This window comes from Electrona antarctica, assembly GCF_951216825.1.
Source record: "Electrona antarctica genome assembly, chromosome: 4".
NCBI classification, from domain to species: Eukaryota; Metazoa; Chordata; class Actinopteri; order Myctophiformes; family Myctophidae; genus Electrona; species Electrona antarctica.
In genome coordinates this window covers 48773532-48794399 of record NC_136809.1, presented here as the reverse complement: position 1 = coordinate 48794399, position 20868 = coordinate 48773532, and the positions used below count along the sequence as shown (strand labels likewise).

Sequence of the window (20868 nt, the reverse complement as noted above, 5' to 3'; positions counted from 1 at the left end):
TTTCAGCCACAGCACCAGAGTCAAAGCCACAGCAGTCACAACATGACAGCACGCAGGTCAAGAGGAGCTCCTGTCTGAATACAGGTATAAATAAATACGAATGGTGGTTATGGTGGCAAAACTGTGTCAAGTTCTGTCAACTTCAATATTCTCAGGCCAAAATTAGAGCCCTACCAAAAAATGTTTTAATTAAAAGTGTGGAATAAATTAGAAAAACTTTGATTTGATTAAAGCCCCAAACCCCTAATATTACCAACCTTACAAGCCTAATCAAATAAAGTAATACAAAGAAACACAAATATGCTGAACTACAAGGTTGTTTTTTTTACTTACTTTTGAAAATCCCTAACCCTAACCCATAATGGCATGCCCAAATTAGGCACACACCACCAAGTTGAAAGGCAGAATTGCCACTTTTTTCTCACTTGTTTCCCCCTCTAGATGGCACCCTACTCTCACAACTGTCAGAGGTCAAACCAACTGAAAAAATGATCACTACTTGTAAGTACAAGGAATTGACTGACTCCTATCATGACTTTGCAGCACAGTTTAAAATTATTAGATTCCAGAATACAATACTTTAATAATTTTTTAACCTGAGTCATACAAGCAGCAAAATGTTGGTGAGGCATGTTCTGCAAGACTGCAAATACGGCAGCAATACAATATAACAAGATGATGATAATGATATTGCTGGATGTGATCAAAATAATACATTAACAAATGGAAGAATAAAGATAAATACAATAATTAAAACAATACGTTGGTAAGAAATAATACTAATTGTTCCAGTTTGTCCTTGTCTCTTTCAGTTCACCATAGAATCAATAGCCTGGAAGAGAGATCTTCTCCTGAGGCGTCTAATTCGTCCACCCTGGCCTCGTCCCCACCCTCCTCCTCCTCCTCCTCTACCCCGGAGGTGCGCTTGATTTTGCTGGGGCGGTCTGGATCTGGGAAGAGTGCAGCGGGCAACATCATCCTGGGCCAGGAGGCGTTTGTGTCGCGGGCAGACAGCCTCACGGCCATCACTCTGCACTGTGACAAGAGGAGGGCGCTGGTTGCAGGAAGAATGGTCAGTAGCTCTGCTCAATCAAGAGACTGACTGGGAACTGTGTCTGGATTAAAGGACCACTTTTCAACCTATCTTTGAGGACCTAGGTCCTCACTAATAATAAAATGGTGCAATTTTTTTCTACTCTGTCTGTGTCTCATAGGAGGGCTGTGGGCAGTTCAGAAAACCGTCCACCAGTGACATCATCGATGGGGAATACAAGCTAATAGAAACTGCAGGCTTTCTATTCCTGAAAAGTTGCAATGCGAAAATGGAAGTTCTCGTTCTCACGATAATGAAAATCTAAACATTTTTGTAAAAAAATCTTGTTTAAAAAAGAATCTGCCTAATGATGATGTCACTGGTGGACGTGTGTCTGAACTGCCCACAGCCCTCCTATGAGACACGGACCGAGTAGAAAAAAATCGTGCCATTTTATCATGATTATTAGTGTGGACCTATTATATGAAGATAGGTTGAAAAGTGGTGAAGTGGTCCTTTAAGCACTTTCTAGTCCTGCGTGGCCAGACTGTTGCCTCTCGCAATTGTTCAAATGCCTCCGTCATGCAGTCTGGAGCTACGGAAGCTCTATCATGAGTAAAATATATAAGCCTCCGCCCCACTTCCGTCCCACTTCCGTCTTTACAGTCACGCAAATGTATCCTAATATAAATAGAAATCATCTAAGCATATATAGAAATAAAATAATAAAATGTAAAAGATATTTTAAAATATATTTTCGTGAACAGAAATGCCAGCTTCCTTACTTGGATTTCGGGAGATGTAGTTCCAGACTATACTATATATATCATTCGGAGACCGCGGTATAGTTGTCTGGCTACACGAGACTAACCACTTTCAAACATTTTCGAGCTCACAACCCGTTACATTGCAACGGCTAATTGCCATTCATCGTCATGCTTCTGACAGGTCAATCTGCAATCTGCATGTATTTCTCCTTTGAGGATGAATGTTTTGTATTTTTCAAGGTCAAGGTGCTTTCCCAGTTTCAAAAGGAAATGTTATGCACGTCCATATAAAACCTTTTTTTTTTGTCTTGGATGCAGGACAAAGTAAGCAATCAGCATCAGCAGAAAAAGTCTGCACAACAGCTTAATGCTCCGAAGACTTTACTGTGCCAAAGGAAACTTTGCTTTTGCACACTAAAACCTGCATTAAAACCGGCAGTGTTAATCTTTTCAGAATATTTTTTATTTTAATAGTCTTAGTCTTTTGAATAACACGCCATTAAGTCTTTGTCCTATTTAGTTTTCTGTCTTAGTCAACAAAAGTAGCACTGCTGTATAAACGGTGGTGCGGATGTTTCTTTTCCCCCTCCTTGACGATCTCTCTCCTCCCTCCAGGTATCAGTGGTGGACACCCCGGACTGGTTCCAGTCAGAGCGCTCTCCAGACGAGGTACGAGCTCAGATCTCCTCTTGCATTGCACTGTCCGCCCCGGGCCCCCACGCCTTCCTCCTGTGTGTCCCCGTGGACCAGCCCGCACGAACCGAGCTGCAGGCCTTACGCACCCTGGAGGCCGTCTTTGGCCCAGAGGCGGTCCGCTCGCACACCGTGGTCCTCTTCACGCACGCCGACCGGCTCAGGGAGAGCGGGAAGGCGGCGGGAGGCGGCGGCGTGGAGGAATACATCGCCGCTCAGCGGGGCGATCTGTTGAAACTGGTGGAGAAATGCATGGACAGGTTCCACGTGATGGAAAGGGGACGAGGCGAGGGGGAGGAGGGGGAGAGGAGGAGGAACGTGGCAGAGCTGCTGGAGAAAGTGGAGCAGACGGTTAGAGAAGCAGGAGGAGGCTTTTATTCGTCCCCCGCATTTCAAGAAGCGGAGGACAAAGTGAGGCAGAGACAGGTGGAGATGGCCAGGGAGAAGAAGAAGAGGGGACGGACGGAGGAGGGAGGAGAGAGGGTAGAGGATGGCCCTGAAAGGCAGGCCGCGCTCCTTTCCTCCCCGCAGCCCCTGGCAGAGGGAGAGGACGAGATTGAAGGAACGAGGGACGAAGCGGAGAGGAGCGTGAGCGTCGCCACGAACCTGGAGAGTCTCCCTGAGATCTCGCTCTCCGCGCTGTCTCCCTCGCTCCTTCGCTCCGTGTGGGAGAAGGTGGAGTCCGGGGCGAGGATGGTCCCCAAGCTGTTGGCTGACAGTTCAGTGTGGGGGGAGAAGTGTCAGGGGGGGCAGGAGGTTCCGAGGTCGATTGCAGACAGTTCCACTCGGGTAGGATATTCTGGAGCAAAGCCTGTGGGGGCAGGGAGTCCCCTTTGGGAAAAGGTCGGGTCGGGTGCCAGATCTGGGGCCAGAATGGTGGCTGACGGTTCCATGAGAGTCGGAGCTGGAATTGGAACTGGGGCAAAGAATTTGGCACAGAGTCCCATGTGGGGGAAAGTAGGGGCAGGGGCCAAAACAGGAGCCAAAATGGTGGCAGATGGTTCCATGCGGGTTGGAGCTGGGCTCGGTGCCGGGGCAAACAGGGTGGCACAGAGTCCAGTGTGGGGGAAAGTGGGATCTGGGGCCAAAAGAGTGACTGAGAGTTCAATATGGGATAAGGTCAGACGTGGCACCAAACAGATCCCCGTGGTGGTCGTGGGTGCCTTGTTGGGTCTTATGTTGGGAGTATTTTTCGGGGGGCTGTTCGGGGGCGCTGTCGGGGCAACGACTGGATCTGTGGTTACTGAAGTGGGCCGACGAAAATATGGTAAAAACACCCATGAAGCATCAAAACATGTACATGAAGGCATGGAATCACTCACGAAAAGTGGAGAAAAACTATTGAAGACAGAATGAAAGTTCTTTCCCTACTGATTCTGCCAAGCCCGTTCCCTTGGCTGTGGTTTTGCTAGATAGCAGTGTAGGGAGTCGGACAGTGGGAATCCTGCGCTTGATTGAATTTCTTCACTTTGACATTCAGAGCGCTGCGCAGAGGTTGGGTAATATAAATGATTGTGGAGCTTGACATATTTCGAAATGTAAAAAATGCTTCTTCTCACAGATGCATTGTTGTTTATGTTAATACAGTAAAATAAACACAAAGCACTGCTCAGAGGCCCCAGATAAACTCAGTTGTTGCTGCTTCAGCTATTAATTTAAACTAATTTGTAATAATTGCTTATAATTAGGGTTAGGGTCAGATAGATATGATGCAGTATATAGCATGTAAATACTAATTTAGCTGCATTTGTAATGAAATTAAATTTAGTGATAGTAATTATCATACAGGAACAATATTACATATACCATTTGTATTTCCTCTTAATGGTTTTTTTTTTTTAAAAAAGAAGCTCCATAGAAATGCAAACTTTGATAAGTAAAATATATATATTATTTTGTTAACATTAGATTTAATGTGTTTGCTTACTTATCATGTTGTCACTACTTAACACGACAATTCCTTATAATTAAAGAAAACAAAGTCATTTCTTTCATCTGTTATTGTATTATTATGAGTGTTCATATTCCATTCTGGTTTCAATTATCTATCTAGATTCTTTCACCTTCAGGTTAACCACTTAAGCTCTAATTTATACTTTCATAGACAATCTACAAATTCACGTGTTGTGAGCGTTTAGATCTGCTATTTTGAAAATAGTTTAAATATTCTTTCAAAAATAGAGATGTCAGGGTTAAAGCTAGGTACCGAGGAGTGTACTTTGTACATTTTAAATTAGACTCAGAAAATGCCAAATCAACATTCCGAGGGGCAAATTAATCCGCAATCTCGTATGATAATATTTCTTCACCGCATTCATTTTATTCTGCGTTGCTCAATCTCCTCCATGCTGCAGTGCAGACCACGTTTCCAATCTCTCCCGCCTCAGAAACTCAGAATTGCTTGTAATGGCCGCAAGAAGGTCAGCGCTACATTAACCTATTCTGGGCGGGAACCCCTTTTGGTGTTTTAAACATTGTTATAATTTAGCTATTGAAAAATAGCAGATCTACAAGCTCATAGCACGCCACCGAGTGGAGCGCTACGAGCTTGTAGGTCTGCTATTTTTGAAAAATCGTGAAAATATTTATTTCAGAAAACTGGAGGATTTAGAAGATTTTTTTTTAATTTTGAGGTCAGGCCTAAATGGGTTAAGTGCAACCTTCAATTGGTCGCGTACTAAGTTATGTGAATGATGTATGATGCAATTCACCATGAAATCCAGAAAGTGGTATTTCTGGGTCAGGATGAAGCAGGTCTTCTTGGTGGCAACGGGGGCACAGCAGAGGGTTGCTCTGAGGGGAGGACATTATCTCTAGGTCCCAGGCTGTATACCATCTCCCTGCTGGGCCTCTATTACTGTACATACTAAAAGTACTCACTTTTACTTAAGTAACATTATTATCAATTCTGCAATGCAGAAATACTCTAAGTAAAAGAAAAAAAAGTCTCGTAATCAACAATTACTTGAGTAAAATGACAAAGGTATTGGTGCCAAAATATACTTAAAGTAGTTGTTATGCAAAATGTCTATATGACATTTATTTAAGTTATATGAAAATAGAGGATCTACAAGTTCACAACGCATAGCAATGCGACACATTGCAAGCTTGTAGATCTTGTAGTAAGCACTCAATGAAATGATGGCCGGTTAACTCCAGCAGCAATGAACCATTACATAATCATGTAATGATAATATGGAGTAACTAGAAAAAGTGCCCTTCTGGGCACAGGTCTCCACCAGGACGATAGGAGTGTGTGTGATGTTTGGAAAAAATTGTTTAGGAGTAATATAAACATGTTTATTTTGTGTGTGTGTGTGTGTGTGTGTGTGTGTGTGTGTGTGTGTGTGTGTGTGTGTGTGTGTGTGTGTGTGTGTGTGTGTGTGTGTGTGTGTGTGTGTGTGTGTGTGTGTGTGTGTGTGTGTGTGTGTGTGTGTGTGTGTGTGTGTGTGTGACGCGACTTGTCCTGTTGTAGCGCCACCATGAGGCTGATTTGAAAACTGTCAAGTGGCATTTTTTCCTCAGCCTAGTAGTGGGAATAGGCATGCACAGTTTCACCGCAATCGGACGCTGCGTTGAGGAGTTGTGGCGATTTGTACAAAACGGGCTACTCCTGAAAACTTTCGAAGCCAATCGTAGCCAATCAGGATGGATAATTATGAGAAATCAAACAAATCACATGATCACATGACTATGGAGAGCATGCGTACCGATTTGCATGAAATTTGGATAAAATCTGAAGGAGTAATATTAGAAAATGTGTTTTACATATGTCGGCCTCCTGATGGCGCTATAAAGAGCAGATGTGAAAAATTCCAGGCAAAGGTTTTTCCTTGGCCTCTAGGGAGTGTGCATACATGGTTTTACACAGATCGGTGCAGTTATAGGTAAAAACACAAATCGGCCAGTTATAGCACCACCATGAGGCTGAGTTGAAAATATTCAAGTGGCATTTCTTCCTTGGCCTAGTGGGAATGTGCGTGCAAAATTTCACGGAAATCACACGATGTGTTCATGATTTGCAGCATTTTGTTTGAAACGGAGCACTCCTGTGAACTTTGGAAGCCAATCGTGCCAATCAGGATGGAGTCTGAGAAATCTGATAGACCCGTTTCGTTGAATGGCTCTAGAGAGACTGTGTACCAATTTGTGTAATGTTTGGACAAAATCTGTGGGTGTACCGTCAAAACATTTGTTTTGCACAAAGCGGCCTCCTGGTGGCGCTATAACAGGCCAATGTGAAAACTTTGGAGCAGAGGTTCAGCTCTGGCATCCAGGGAGTGTGTGTGCAGAGTATGGCTGCGATCAAGCCAACGGTGCCAGAGATTAGCTGTTCACAGACGGACGGACGGACACACGGACGGACACACGGACGGACACACGGACGGACGGACGGAGTGCAAAACATACTCTCTCCCCATGCCTTCGGCCTGGTGGAGACAATAATATATATGTAATAGTATAATTGTGTGACTTTTTAAATTCTCCAAAATGTATCAAAAATATCTTGCAGATTGGCTATTTCCCCGAATTTTTTTTAAATAATATTGATTGAAAGTATAGTACTTAAGTGATTGAAACCATATCACAATTTTACATAAGGTAAACCTAGATTATATCAATCACAATGTCAATATTATATTGATATACTATAAACCTGGATTAAAGTTCTCAGTCACATACAAGCCAGCATGTTTTCTATGGAATGTTGCGCAGCGAAAGTAGCCCATCTAACAAGCCCTCTATAACATGACCTGGCCTGGTGGAGACCTGTGGGGCACTTTTTGTAGTTGTTTAGGAAACATTGCTAGTCGGTCAGGAGGGCCGGGCTCCTTTCACTCCGTTTCATGAAGCACACATTATAACCTGCTGGTTTTCGGTCATGAGAATTTGTTTTTGCTTTTATGTATGTAGCTTTGTATAAATCACCCCCCTGTACTGCTTCCTGTAACTCCAGTATTCTACACCGTCTGCCTTGTGTGTGTATGCATGTTTCTGTATTTTGTTAAGTGTTGTAGGCCAAAACATTGCCACCATGGGGGGGGGGGGGGGGGGGTAGTAGTATTGGTAGAAGAGTTACGCAACAAGCCCTTCCTGTTGTGCAGTAGTAGTGCAGGACTCGGAGAGTGAGCAGCGGCCAGGGTCTCTTTTAGAGATGTTTTCTCCCCTCTCCTCTTTGTCCCTTCGTTGCTCTCTTTTATTCCAATGTGGCGGTTGCCACCACAGGACCCCCCCCCCCCATAGCACCCCACCCCTCCAGGAAACATGGTGGGCCGTCAATGAGACAGCACTAACTGTTGGGTGCTTCCGGCCCACCTGACCTAGCTATAGGAACAACACGGCAGCACCGCCACCAACCGCAGAGCATTGTGGAGCCTCGGTGTTACCTCAGTTCTACATCCACCCTATATAACCACACACACACCAAAACCACGTCGCTTTGGCAATCCATCTCTCGCTTTTACATCGTTACCACATCCACCTACGCTTAACGCACGACGTGCGCTTTGTCATGATCGTACACGTTCACACATGTACAGTTTCGGATGTGCCCGTCCAAATGTTCACGCTCTCCTGATCTTTTCCCCGAAGGATTTCTGAAAATGCACGTTTTTTTCCCTCCCAGGTTTAAATCACTGATTAGCCTTGCTAATTCCACTGCTTTGCTAATGAAAAGAAGTGCCACTCCTCGACACTTCCAGCAGAATAATTATTTATTCCGAATAGAATTAACATAACACGTTGGTGCCCCACTTTCTCACTGACAATCTACTGAATTGCCAATGGCAGGACATGTGCAGTTCTCAAAACATCTGTACTTTGTACACATACTGTACACACACGCGCGCACACACACACACACACACACACACACACACACACACACACACTACTGTAACACCCCTCCCTAAAACAGCTGCACTGAGGGGGAAAGAAAACAAACACCCCATCAAACTGAGGTGATCAGAGCAGGGGTTTTTTTTTCCACACCAGGGATTCTCTCTCATGGTCAAATGATGGAAAACCTACGCAGGAAAATAATTATCCTGTGAATGTCCAGCTGCTCAGTGTCACATCGCATACCTTGTGTATTTATTGTATTTGTCTCTCTACCCTTTCAGTGGCGATGTTAACACACCCCCCCCCCCCCCCCTACCCCCCTTCTTACTTGTTTAAAGCAGTACCGTAATCAATCTGTCTGCTGCAGAACCCAAACAACACGGAGGGCCTGCGTAGGGCTGTTGCTATTCACTCCATATCGTAAATGTAATGCCTGATGACGGATTAACTGTTTTTTGGCTGGGTTTTTTGTTAATGGATACTGTTTTTTTTGCATTCTTGCAAGTTTTTTTTTGTAGGCATCTGTTGATCATAACCCACTTTCATTCTTTAGGAAAAGAAAATCAAGATATTTTACTTATCTTTTTTTAATGTAATCTAATTGACTGTTTATGAACATTTTTGCATAGAGCCAAGTCTACTTATTTAATACAGTGATATAACATGGTCTACTTTCCTAAACTGCTGATAGTAAAAAGCTTTGGAAGTGTTGAGAAATCATGCTGACAAGAGGCAGTCTTTGGAGAGCGCAATAAGAGGATGTCGAATACGGAACAGCAAAACTAAAGCACGCTTTATTTCTGTCTGGTACAAGTGTGTCACAACGTCCGTCGAGGCCGGGAGGGACCCTCACCCCGCCTTGTCAAACAAAAGAAATAGGAACAATAGGGAACATCAAATAACTAGCAACACGGTTTAATCAATGCGCGTCTGCCATTGGAGTTTCTGGAACTCGCTCTATAGGCACAAAATGAGCACTGTTCGTGTTCCATTGTACTTTGATTGAAGTCAGAGAAGGTATATCATATTATTGAAAAACTGGATTTACTTGGAAATCTACTATAGCATTCTGTTTTTGTAATGTTTTCTTTACCACACATCTATCCTGGGGGAACAATCTGTAAAAGAAAATAACTGATCTACCAGCTCACAACACATCACATTGCGACACGTTGAGAGCTTGTAGTCTGGCTTTTTCTGAAAGAGCAGACGTATGAAATGTGGTTAAATTGGTTAAACAGTCAAATTTGTTCGTCAAATTATGTCAAATTAAAAATGGCTCTAAAATATTAATCTGCACTAGACAAGGCAGCCTATGGTATACTACTTCTTGATGATGAACTGATTATGATGACGTTGACATCGTTGGGGACTAAGCAATCATTCCTAGATAATGAGAATGGGTGAATTGATCCTTGCGGGTGGCCTTGATGCAGGTGTAGAGGGAAATACTAAAGTTGAATTCCAATACCCCAAAATCTCGGCCACTCGCTCACTCACACTCGGTCACTCCATCATGGCGGTGTTGCGGTTAAATTGGTGACCTGCTAAAATATGTGTGTGAACGTCGCATAACGTCAGTGTCCGAGCCGTAAATCATTGTGGTTTGTTTATCAGCAGAGTTCAAACTAGCGGTATTTATGCCATGTATTTAAACTTAAAGATCTCCAATTCTCCATGTACGTAAGTCCACAAGATGGTCACATATTTCAGTAAGTCACCAATTTCACCGTAACACTGCCATGCTGGACTGGAGTGACCGAGTGTGAGCGAGAGGATGATATTTGGGGTATTATAATTTGGCTTTAAAGGGACCTAGTATAGAGCAGTGGTTCCCAAAGTGTGGTATGGGGACCCCTAGGGGTCCTTGAGGGAGTTCCATGGGGTCCCCAGCTAAATGATAGTTAGGGGTAGTATGGGTCTGTAACTCGGAAAGTGTACAAATGGAACCAAATGTTCAGAACATGAGGCTTTTGAGTTAGAAATCTGATAGGTTGGTCCTAAACTAAATCCAGCTAGAGATATTGCCCAATCATCTGAACCTTTTTAAATGTTGTAATTAGTGGTTTAGTGTGTTGCAGATACATGCCCTAAAACATAACCATGCTGGCCATCATTATTTAAAGCACTAATATGTCTCTTTGAATATTCTATAATGTGTTACACCGCGTCATAACCAGTGGTTTCCAGAAACACAGAGCCCCACAGTCCAGTTTGCACATCACACGACATCTACACACTCACAGTTAAAACTACATGTACAATATTGCATCACAAAAACGCTCGCGTCGTTGGAGCTGAAATTGCAGCTTTTCAGTAAAGAGACCGACATCAATTCCAGTGTCTCAGCTGTCCCACCTGCTGTATCTATCCAGTCTGGCGTTTATCGTAACTCTCAGCTGATCGCACTCATCCGTCAGCGATGTCCCATGATGTCATCGTTCATCATGTGTGGCCGCCACTGTCCTTATCTGACCCTTGACCTTTCCCAGAATTCCATGGGTCACCAGCGAGTTCTTGGCCCCGAAGCTCTCCTCGCTGTCCGTGTCACCGTAGCAGCTAGAGGTCACCGGGGAGCTTTCTAGGGCAATGACCGAATCGGTCGAGTCTCTGTTTCTGAGCGTGGTCGCTAGCGCAGGCTGGGCAGCACCGAGCGGAGGGCACTGCGAGGGGGGCGACGTGTCGCGCTGAAAAAGGGGATTCAGCTCGTCGATGTCCGACCCGTCCTTCGGGCTCTCCGCGTCCCCGGCCTCGTCCTCCGATAAACCCGGCGTCTTTTCTTGCGCCTGGTCGTTGAGGAGGGTGACCAGGAAGTTGATGTACTTCATCGCCAGTCGGAGGATTTCGTTCTTGCTGAGCTTCTTGTCGGGAGGGTGCGTGGGGATGAGTTTCCTCAGCTCCGAGAAGGCCCCGTTGACGTTCTGCTGCCGCCAGCGCTCGCGGCTGTTGGTGAAGACGCGCCGAGCCAGCTTCTGAGGAGGGCCTGCCGGGGGAGACGAATAAACTGCACAAACACGCATATCGTATGTAGCAGATTATTTAATGTTCATACTGCATGCCTACTGCAGCATTTTCATAAGCACACACACACACACACACACACACACACACACACACGGTAGAATCCTCAGTGTTAAATTTAACTCTGAGTGAGAGAGAGAGAGACCCGTAAGGACCATTTGACTCCATTTCACGGAGTTAAATTTGCACTGAAGATTTTGCGGTGCACCTCCGTCCAAATGCCACTCATTGCACACGTGCACACGCACACACAAAACACACACACACACACACACACACCTCATTCAGATGAATTGTTTGATTTGATTACAACATAGCAAATCTTACAATCGTTGATCTCCAACTCAAAATGTGAAGAAGGCCTTCTCTTGATCCGGTTGTTCCCGAAAATGCCATAGTTGTTTGAGGGACCTAGGAAAGAACTACAAAACAGAGTAGAGATCATTGTATGGGAGAAAACAGTACGGACAACATTTTTATAAATGACTAAACAAATACACCCCACTATGGACCTATACTGTACAACCAAATACAATAGAAATGTTATTGTTTGTTTACATTGTCTACTATATTTTGAGGGCCACTAGAAAATTACATCATATGGCAGCCAAGTCTATGGACTTTAATGTTTGTTTAAGGCTCTAAATGATGATTTAAGGCGTCATGTGGCCGACGTACCTACAGTGGACGCCCCTCACTTTAATTTTTTGAGGGGAGCTATCCCCTCCTATGTCTAGCTTTGAGGGTTTGTGTTTGAATGCCATTGACAATGAATGGCCAGCTTTTAGTGTTTGTGTGAACACAAACACGAAGGTGAGAACGCAAATTAAATTAAATTGTGTTTGGCCGGAATGAGATGATGTATGACAGTGATGTAAATAGGTTTTCAATGTAATGAGTCCCAGGATGCAGGGATGGTCTTTTAGATGAGTCCCACTTCAACAACTCCCATTTCATTTTATATGGTTATAATGTATGTAGAAAACAGAAGAAGAAATGATTATTATAACTAAAGCTAGCAAAATAAACTACCGACATTTCTTTTCGCGATTTTCTTTTGATGTGGATTAGTATTCTTTTTTTTAAATTAGATGTCCGAAATAGGAATGGCATGGTTAAAAGTGGTTGAACGATCCCAAATTGGGATGAATGCCAAAGGATGGATGGCGCTGGGGAGAGAATGGCAAAATCCATTAACCGTGGTGTGATTATGCCGTGGCGTTGATTGAGCGTGCCCGCCGAGAGGGAGGCCAGGGTCATTAAGCCTGGTTACTGGCCTATTCTACTTCTAGGGTGTAGAATAGATCAATGTTTCCTGCTTACAAACGGGCCTGAGAGAGAGAGAGAGAGAAGAGATTTATTGCCAGATCTCCATGACAGATGTATACTCGCTGCACTTCCATAGCACTGCAGCTCCTTCCTTAAAAGGGATATTTCGCTTTCAAAAACACTTTTGGTAATTTGATCTACTTATAAGTTGCTCGATTCAGTATAAGATATTCTATATTCATTTTAGCTGCCCCGCACCCTTCCTATACAAGCCCATTGTAACTTCAAACTCCATTTTAACCATGACCCATCATTCTTTCTGGTAACTGATACTGTCCTTCTGATTCGTGAGGGGCCCGTGTTCTTTTAATTAGTGTTTTCATTTATTTTTAATAATTGATTTGGAGGAGGAGGAGGCCCGGAGGAGACACATTTTTTAAGCTATATTTTAAAAATAAATTAAAACTGTAAATGAAAAAAAACACGGCTCCCCTCACAGTATCAGTCATCAGAAAAAAGGACGGGTGTTTTCGATGCATCTATCATGGTATGGTTAAAATGGAGTTTGAAGTTACAATGGGTTTGTATAGGAAGGGGGCAGGGCAGCTAAAATGAATGTTTTTGAAAGTGAAATATCCCTTTTAAGAGAATCTGTTTTTTTTTTAAATCCTGCTCTGCGTACTAATGCGAAATAGATGAACAATGGGGTGTGATAAATTGATAACGGGTGGTATTGAAGGAGCTGCCATGCCATTGATTGCCTTTTTCAGTGCCTGATTAAGTTCTGTTAGTTTTCCTTTTTTAGTGTAGGCTACTTATTTAACTTTATTGTTGTTTACCTCATTTGCACTAATGGTAACACAGAGGTGAAGTGATAAAAAAAGGCTAAATGATGCTGAAAGTTTTCAAGTTATTTCGACACTTTTCAAAATTGTTCGAAACTATCCTAAAGAATAGCCCATCTACCAGCTCACAACGCGCTGCAATGTGATGTATTATTGTGATGTTGTTGTACATCGACTATTTTGCTAGTTTTGCATACGACAAAATCTAATATAGGGCATTCATTTATGAAAATTCTTAAAAGGATAAGGTGGAATATAGAGATGCAATGGTTTTTGCCCAACAGTGACCATATAAAAACATCTCTGCTGTAGACTACTGTATGCATACTACATAATAACTTGTTTAACTGTATATTTGGCCATATACTGTACACACTGTACATTACATCAGCATTGGCAGATGTGCCCGTTCCAGCAACACATATCCTGCTGTCGGTTTCACAATGTATTCCCATAATAACTGTCTGCGACACCACTATAAATCACAATGGGATACCATGAAGACCCAGCAGCACTCTGAAGTTTCACATGAAACAGAAACCCGGACAATCATTATAACCAAAAACGGATCATTTCAGACATATTTATCCATATCAGGAAGCCATAAAAGATGGCATGGTTTTACAGTTGTGTTCCACCTCATCTCATACTAGTGAAACAGAAACGCTGTGAAACTGTAACAAAAACAAATAGGTGTGAGACAGAGAAACATAGGGCTCCATTTTCGTCACCGCTAATCCCCTTGTCCCTAAACTTCTTCGCCTTTTTTTTTACTATTTTGCAAAACATTTTTGAATTGTTAAAATGGCCAGTCTACAAGCTCACAATGTGGCTAGTTGAACTTTTCAAAAATGTTTTTCTAAATAGTTTAGGGATAAGGGGTTTAGCGGTGATGAAAATGGAGCCCACAGTGTGAAACCATGCACATTATTGTACTGTACAGGCCAGTGGTTCTCAACCTTTTCAGGCTGTGACCCCCCAAAAAACAATCATATTTGAACTGGGCACCCCCCCAACCCTGACAATTGCACTTTACAGGAATTGTAGGAGTTGGGGAATGACATTTTCGTTTCCGCAGATACATATTTGCCTTGCTTTATGAGCTTGTAGATACATTTTCACAATTTATTTTGATGCAGTATAATGATATTTTTTATTTTCTTTCTGTTTGAGGAATTAATGTCTTATTTCACCGCTGTTGTTAATTGTAGTGGATAAAAGTAGCACAATTTGAAATGTGCACCCAATGGCCAGAAACATAATGCAGTCTGTGTGTTTGACTAAAGGGTTTGACTGGATTTATGAATTCCTACAATGACCATAATGCTTTGTCATCTGGGACATTTTTATCCAATGATTTTTACAACCCATTTTTTTTCACCCAGTGTCAATTGTCTAATGTAATCCTGGGCGCTACACGCCCTCTGCCAACCTGGGGAGAGCAACGGACCGACCTCATGCTTCCTTCGATGCATGAGGAGTCCAAGGCTCCAAGCCACTTATTTTCACCTGACAGGGGGAGGGGGGAGTTTCCCCGGTTGGACGTATACCCATTTGGAAGGAACCAGTTCCTTTCCCCTCCATCAGGCTGACCAGGGGCCATTATGACCAGGATTACTGCATGTCTTTTTATGAGGGTACCTACCCTAGGCCAGTGGTTCCCAAAGTGGGGTCCGGGGACCCCCAGGGGTCCTCGAGGGAGTTCCAGGGGGTCCCCAGCTAAATGATAGTTTGGAACCAAATGGACCCTTATGGGTCAGTAACTCTGAGAGTGTACAGATGGAACCAAATGGACCCCCCTAACGGGTCCATTTGTACACTCTCAGAGTTAAATTAACATTGATTTTACAATGTAAATTGAGGGTCCCAGAGATAAAAATGTCATTAAATGGGGGTCCGTAGCCTAATGCATGTCAAACTGTGGGTCCTTGAAAATAAACTGGTTGAGAATCACTGCTAGAGCCGTAAAAATCTTCTCTCACGGGGGTCCCTGGCATTATCTCTTCAAATGGGGTGCGTGGGCTAATTAGTGTCAATTTAGGGGTCCTTGACATGAAACAGTTTGGGAACCACTGCCCTAGGCGACACTTGGAGAACATGCAAACTCCACACAAAAGCCCTTTTGCCAACCCCACCTCGGGTCCCCAGCGGGAATGGAACCCAGGACCTTCTTTCTAGCTGTGATGCGACAGCGCTATACCGACTGCGCCACCGTGCCCCCCGCGGCTGCAATAACTTTGAGTACTTTTTCCACCACTGGTGAATCCTATACAGTGACGACATGCATTTGCTCACCTGGTGAAGAAGGGGTGCGGGGGCAGGTACTGGTGAGGAGGGGCAGGCTGGCCTCCGGGGCTGCCCCCCGACTGCAGAGACGTGAACTGGGTGAGACGCAGGTCCCCGTTGGGCCCGTGGAGCAGCGCGGGGATCGGGTGCAGGGTGGTCAGAGGGGTGTTGTGGAGCGGCAGCGGGGGCTTGCTGTGACCCAGGCTGATGACCGGGATGTGTGGAGGAAGAGGAGCAGCGGTGTTGTTGGAGGAGGTGAGAGGAGGACGAGGGAGGAGGGGCGTGCAGCACGGGGAGGTCCTGGACTCCGTGGCCGGGAGGAGGAGGAGAAGAGGAGGAGGAGGAGGCGGCGAGGAGACGGACGGGGAGCCTCGCTCCTCCTCCTTCGTCGTCTCCATGGCGATGTCTTCGTCGTGGGGATCGGGCAACTCTGCCGTCGCGGCCACGACGGAGCTCTGAGGTGAGCTCGAAGCCGGGTGGACGTCCATGTCTCCCAGGTGTCCACCCGTCTCGTTAGCTGGGTGCCGGGGAGTGTCGTCTGGGGACACTGGGAGCTGTTTCTGGAGGAGGGGGCTGTGGTGGTGGTCCATGGAGCAAGAGGAAGAGGAGGAGGAGGAGGGGGAGGAGGAGGAGGAGGAGGGGCGAGGAAGGTCGGGGGACAAGGTAGGCAGACTGGTGTGGTTCATCTTCTCCATCATGGTGGCGGGGGGGGGGGGGGGGGGGGGCTTGGGGGAGAGTTCTCCTCGGCTGCCGAGCCCCTCTTCTCCTCTGTGCGTGGCTCTGTCTTTCTCTCCCTCGATGCGTGTGGATATACTTGTGTGAATTCACTGTATGTGTGTTCACGTGTGTGTGTGTGTGTGGCGTAGGGACTGATTGGCTCCAGTCTTTTCACCTGCAGCTCGTCCGGTCGATCTCTCTGCAGGGTTTTTACTAGTCCTGTAGTTTCTCTGATCTACAAGGCCCTCTTAATAAAGCCTCCGTTTCTGCGTTCTGGATCGCAGCGAGTCCCGCATATCGTGTAGTATTTTGTCGCACGTGTTTTTCTCCAGAAAGACACCATCAGACTCTGATGGTGGGTCAGTCCTGATGCAGGCCGGTCCTCCCTGATGGTGGGTCAGTCCTGATGGTGGGTCTGATGGTGGGTCAGTCCTGATGCAGGCCGGTCCTCCCTGACTACGCTGTCATTCTGAAGGCCACCAGGTGTGGAGTGTCGTGTGATGTGAGTGAACTTACATTCACTTACATCCCTCGTCTAGAGCAAAAGAAACGCAGAAGGTGTTATATGTGTGTGTCTGTGGGGATTACAGTCCCTTCAGAAATAGAAGACTGCTTCTGTGACACTGTCTCTGTGTCCGGAGCAGAGATTGAAGGTGTTGCTGTGGTCTGGCTTGGCATGGATTTGTCTGTCAGTACATCCTGAGGCACTAGAGGTTTTTTTTGTTTTCATAGGTCTCCAGTGGCATCTCTTGATGAGTCTGTATATCTGTTTGTATTTTGAGGATATGAGTCAAAATCCTTTCATGTATTCAGAATGTCCCAGGGCAGTCGAGATTGGATTGTAATCAAAGAGCCTGTTAAACAAAAGAAATAAGGTTATATAGAACAAAACAGGCAGGATATAGAATATTACTAGAAATAGTACATTATTTTGAATTACAGTATAATGCAAAAATCCTTTTTTTAAGATATTTTTTTTATGAATGGAGCATGTGCATCTGTTTAAATGTAAAGTTTAACTAAAATGACTTAACAATGTCTGAACATGTAGTGTAGTGTAAATGCTGTGGTTGTCTGTCTCGTGACATTCTGTGATGTGAAGGAGAGTCATGCTGTGCTCGGTATATTTTACTGAAAGACTCGTGTAAGAATGAAAATGCTAAGGTTTTGCAAGAGTTGTCCTTCCCTTTATCCGTCTCTAATGATCATGTCCTAATTCTAGAAATGTCCTTCCTTTGTGGTGATATATAATCTATATTGTCATGCTATTATCCTATTCCTAGCAAGTAACAGTGCTTTGTTTATACATGGTTAAAAGCCCCAAAGACAAAAATGCATGCAGTGTATAAATAATATATGATATTTATTTATTTGCATATTATGGTACATTTATTGTAAAAGCAAAAAATTACACTAACAGATAACAACTACAGTTTGCAACGTATGATAACAATCTGCACAAATGTATGCTGTGAGTAGCAGCCCATGTAGCCAAATAATGCTAATAGTTGATTAAATTAATTTACTAACATTATTTTAAGAATTGTCATTATGATTTTAATCTACTAAAATTGTCTTAAATTTACAATTCTAGTAATTTTATCTATTGTAGAATTGTATATGTATAATAGTCTTATAATAATTTTAATGTGATTAATATTGTTTATTGTAATGCAAATTACTCCTTTCTGGTGTTAATTTGTCTTTTATTAATTCATTTAAGTTTATTGCTTAATTTGACTATTAACTTGACTATTTATCTGGTGACATTGAACTCAACATGTAACCAAAATAACGACTACCAAACATGAATACATACGGTATATATGATCATTGATTATGTTACAAGTTACAACGCGTCACTTCGTGGCACGTTGTAAGCTTGTAGATCTGCTATTTCTGTTTTTTTTTTTAAATGTATGAACATCTTTCAACATGGAAACGGCTATGACGATTATGACAAAATAATAGCGATTATCTCAAATAATTGCGATTAGGCGATGATGTAATAATTGTGACAACAACCCTACTGCCATAAACGACAAAAAGTGACAAAATACAATACTCACACATTCAATGTGACCCTCAGCATGCACGCTGCATCTGGTTGAGTATAAAGGTCATCTCCACTATGGACGCACATGTGCTCCTCCTCCACTTTGTCCACTCACTGTGTGTTACCCTCCACAGCCACGGTGCAGAGACCTAACGAGCCCCACGTCGGACTCCACAGACACCTTGTCCACTCACTGTGTGTTACCCTCCACAGCTGCGGTGCAGGGACTTAACGAGTTCCACGTCGGACTCCACAGACACGGGTCAAAAGTATACAGTACAGTAGAGGTGGCAACCTGTGTGACACTCATTCGCTCAATCTCCCTCAAAAGGACACAAAACGCCTCAATTCCCAACGAGCCGCTCTGAGCAACACGAGGGAGCGTTATCGTACAACAACAACAACAACAACAACACGCAGTTTGTTGTTCTTTGGCGTGAAGGAAGGCGCTCCTCGGGATGAAGACACGCTCGCTATACCAGCGTGGAGGTGAGAGACGGCATCAAGTCAGTCATGTCATGCATCGCCCCCCCCCCGCCCGCCCGCCGCCCCCCCCTGAAAGCTTATGTCATTCTTTCCCTCCCTCTGTCACTCCTCTCTCCTTTTCTGTCTGTCCTCCTTTCCCCCGTCTATCCCTCCTTTGCTCACTTTGCTCGCCAAGAAGACACAATGCCGTGGTCGGATGCCAGTCTGAGAGTCCTCGTGTTGGCCAATGGGAGGTGTGGGGGAGAGAGAGGACGGCGGCGAGAGGCAGAGAGAGAGAGAGAGAGAGAGAGAGAGAGAGAACTGTGTCGCAAGGAGAGTTTTCCGCTCCCTACTGGACAAGAGGATGTGCAGTACAATATGGTGACTGCTGATAAGAGACTCAAAAGCTGCCTGTGGCCCGTAGATAAGAAACCCCCCCCCCACCCCCCAGCAGCACCACCACCACCACCCAATACCAATACCAACACATGCACGCACGCATGCACGCACACTCACACACACACACACACACACACACACACACACACACACACACACACACACACATACACACACCACACGTATACTGTACATACACACTCGTTTACACACATGCATATGCGTGCGTGCGCACACACACACACACACACACACACACACACTTCTCACACAAGTGCACTTGCTCAGGGTTGTGTATGTGCACAAGCATATACAGTATGCGTGCATGATCAATATACCATGATTCCGCCAGAGTGGTCAATCCCAGACGATGAAGGCTGTTGGATCGTTACCAAGAAGAAAACACTGCAACAGGACTATATTAACAGACAAACGCACACACACACACACACACACACACACACACACACACACACTCACACACACACACAATGATATATATATATATATATTTGCAGGTCTTAAGAGCTAAAGCTGATTGTTTGGCTAATTCACCTCAGAGCGGTACTTTCCCCCGGAACCATTATTGCTCTAGCACAATGCTCCAGCGGTGGTGCTGCAGCGTGTTTCTCTCTGTAGTAGCAGTGCATGATAGGTTGACATGGCCCAAAGGTCACGGAAAGAGTGCACAGAATATGGATGTGAAAACAAAGGGGGAGCAATAAGCGAGAGTCAATCCCTGACTATAAGAGAGGCTGGTGACATCAGAGCGCACCTGTGCGTCGTTGATGACCAATGTGCCGTCATCTCTCCAAGAGCTCCATAACTTCCTTCCTGATTTCTTCCCCCTCCATTCGCCCGTTCCCTCGCCCAATGCTCTCCCTGTCTCATTTCCATTATATTCTCTCACACACTCTCTCTCTCTCTCTCTCTCTCTCTCTCTCTCTCTCTCACACACACACACTCTCTCTCTCTCTCTTTAGGTCAAGGGTGAATTCCTCTTTTTCATTCTCTCCGTCATTTCCTTCTTAGACAGTCTGTAACACAAACATTATAAAGGCTTTACGGTCGTGTGACCTTCCAGGTCCTGGGAAAATAAAGGAGCAATGTGCTGAGCAATGTTCTTCAACAAATCTGTCGTCGTCTTCATCTTCCTCCTCGTCGTTACAATCATCTGCATTGTTGTCGCCCACATCATCCACACCAGAATTCATGTCAAAATAACAAATCTCATACAGTATCTGATGTTGATTTGTCAAAAGGTTTTTTGCATCATGGGCCAGATGCACCACGGCATGGAGACATTGTCATCCACTCCCTGTCATCATTTTAGTGTTTTGCATATGGCACCTGTGGTTCCACTTGAGGACTCTATGAGCTCGAATTATTGTAGCTCCTGTAACAGCAATGATGTGTCAGCGGTTAGTGTCTGAATTTGCCTGTAACGTATTTAAAGCTATGCGAGGACAGAGACTG

The 20868-nt window shown here is 44.5% G+C and overlaps 2 protein-coding genes across 3 annotated transcripts; one reads left to right on the top strand and one right to left on the bottom strand.

Moving 5' to 3' along the window:
• Positions 1-445: 445 nt before the first annotated feature.
• Positions 446-3849, top strand: LOC306922114 (uncharacterized protein; the record flags this gene model as incomplete). Its single annotated transcript, XM_079499507.1, has 3 exons — positions 446-501; positions 813-1072; positions 2416-3849. Exons 1-3 carry the CDS (start codon positions 489-491, stop codon positions 3847-3849), a joined length of 1707 nt encoding a protein of 568 aa, XP_079355633.1. The 5' UTR covers positions 446-488.
• Positions 3850-9092: 5243 nt separating this feature from the next.
• lyl1 (LYL1 basic helix-loop-helix family member) lies at positions 9093-19031 on the bottom strand. 2 transcript variants are annotated; one of them, XM_079498877.1, is made up of 5 exons: positions 18789-19031; positions 18542-18709; positions 15765-17326; positions 11683-11777; positions 9093-11338 (listed from the first exon to the last, which is right to left on the bottom strand). In XM_079498877.1, exons 3-5 carry the CDS (start codon positions 16451-16453, stop codon positions 10770-10772), a joined length of 1353 nt encoding a protein of 450 aa, XP_079355003.1. In that variant the 5' UTR covers positions 16454-17326; positions 18542-18709; positions 18789-19031; the 3' UTR covers positions 9093-10769. The 2 variants fall into 2 exon arrangements, with proteins under 2 accessions (XP_079355003.1, XP_079355004.1); XM_079498878.1 differs by lacking the exon at positions 18789-19031 and having other exon boundaries at positions 18542-18621; positions 18704-18727.
• Between the last annotated feature and the right edge of the window lie 1837 nt (positions 19032-20868).

What these genes read in the sequence shown, in the direction of transcription:
- lyl1 (XM_079498877.1), bottom strand. Translation starts at nt 16,453, where the DNA reads ATGATGGAGAAGATGAACCACACCAGTCTGCCTACCTTGTCCCCCGAC. An exon ending in CCGCACCCCTTCTTCACCAG is followed by an intron (nt 11,778 to 15,764) that starts GTGAGCAAATGC and finishes TCTGTTTTGTAG; the next exon opens with TTCTTTCCTAGGTCCCTCAA. An exon ending in TGAGTTGGAGATCAACGATT is followed by an intron (nt 11,339 to 11,682) that starts GTAAGATTTGCT and finishes GTGTTTGTGCAG; the next exon opens with TTTATTCGTCTCCCCCGGCA.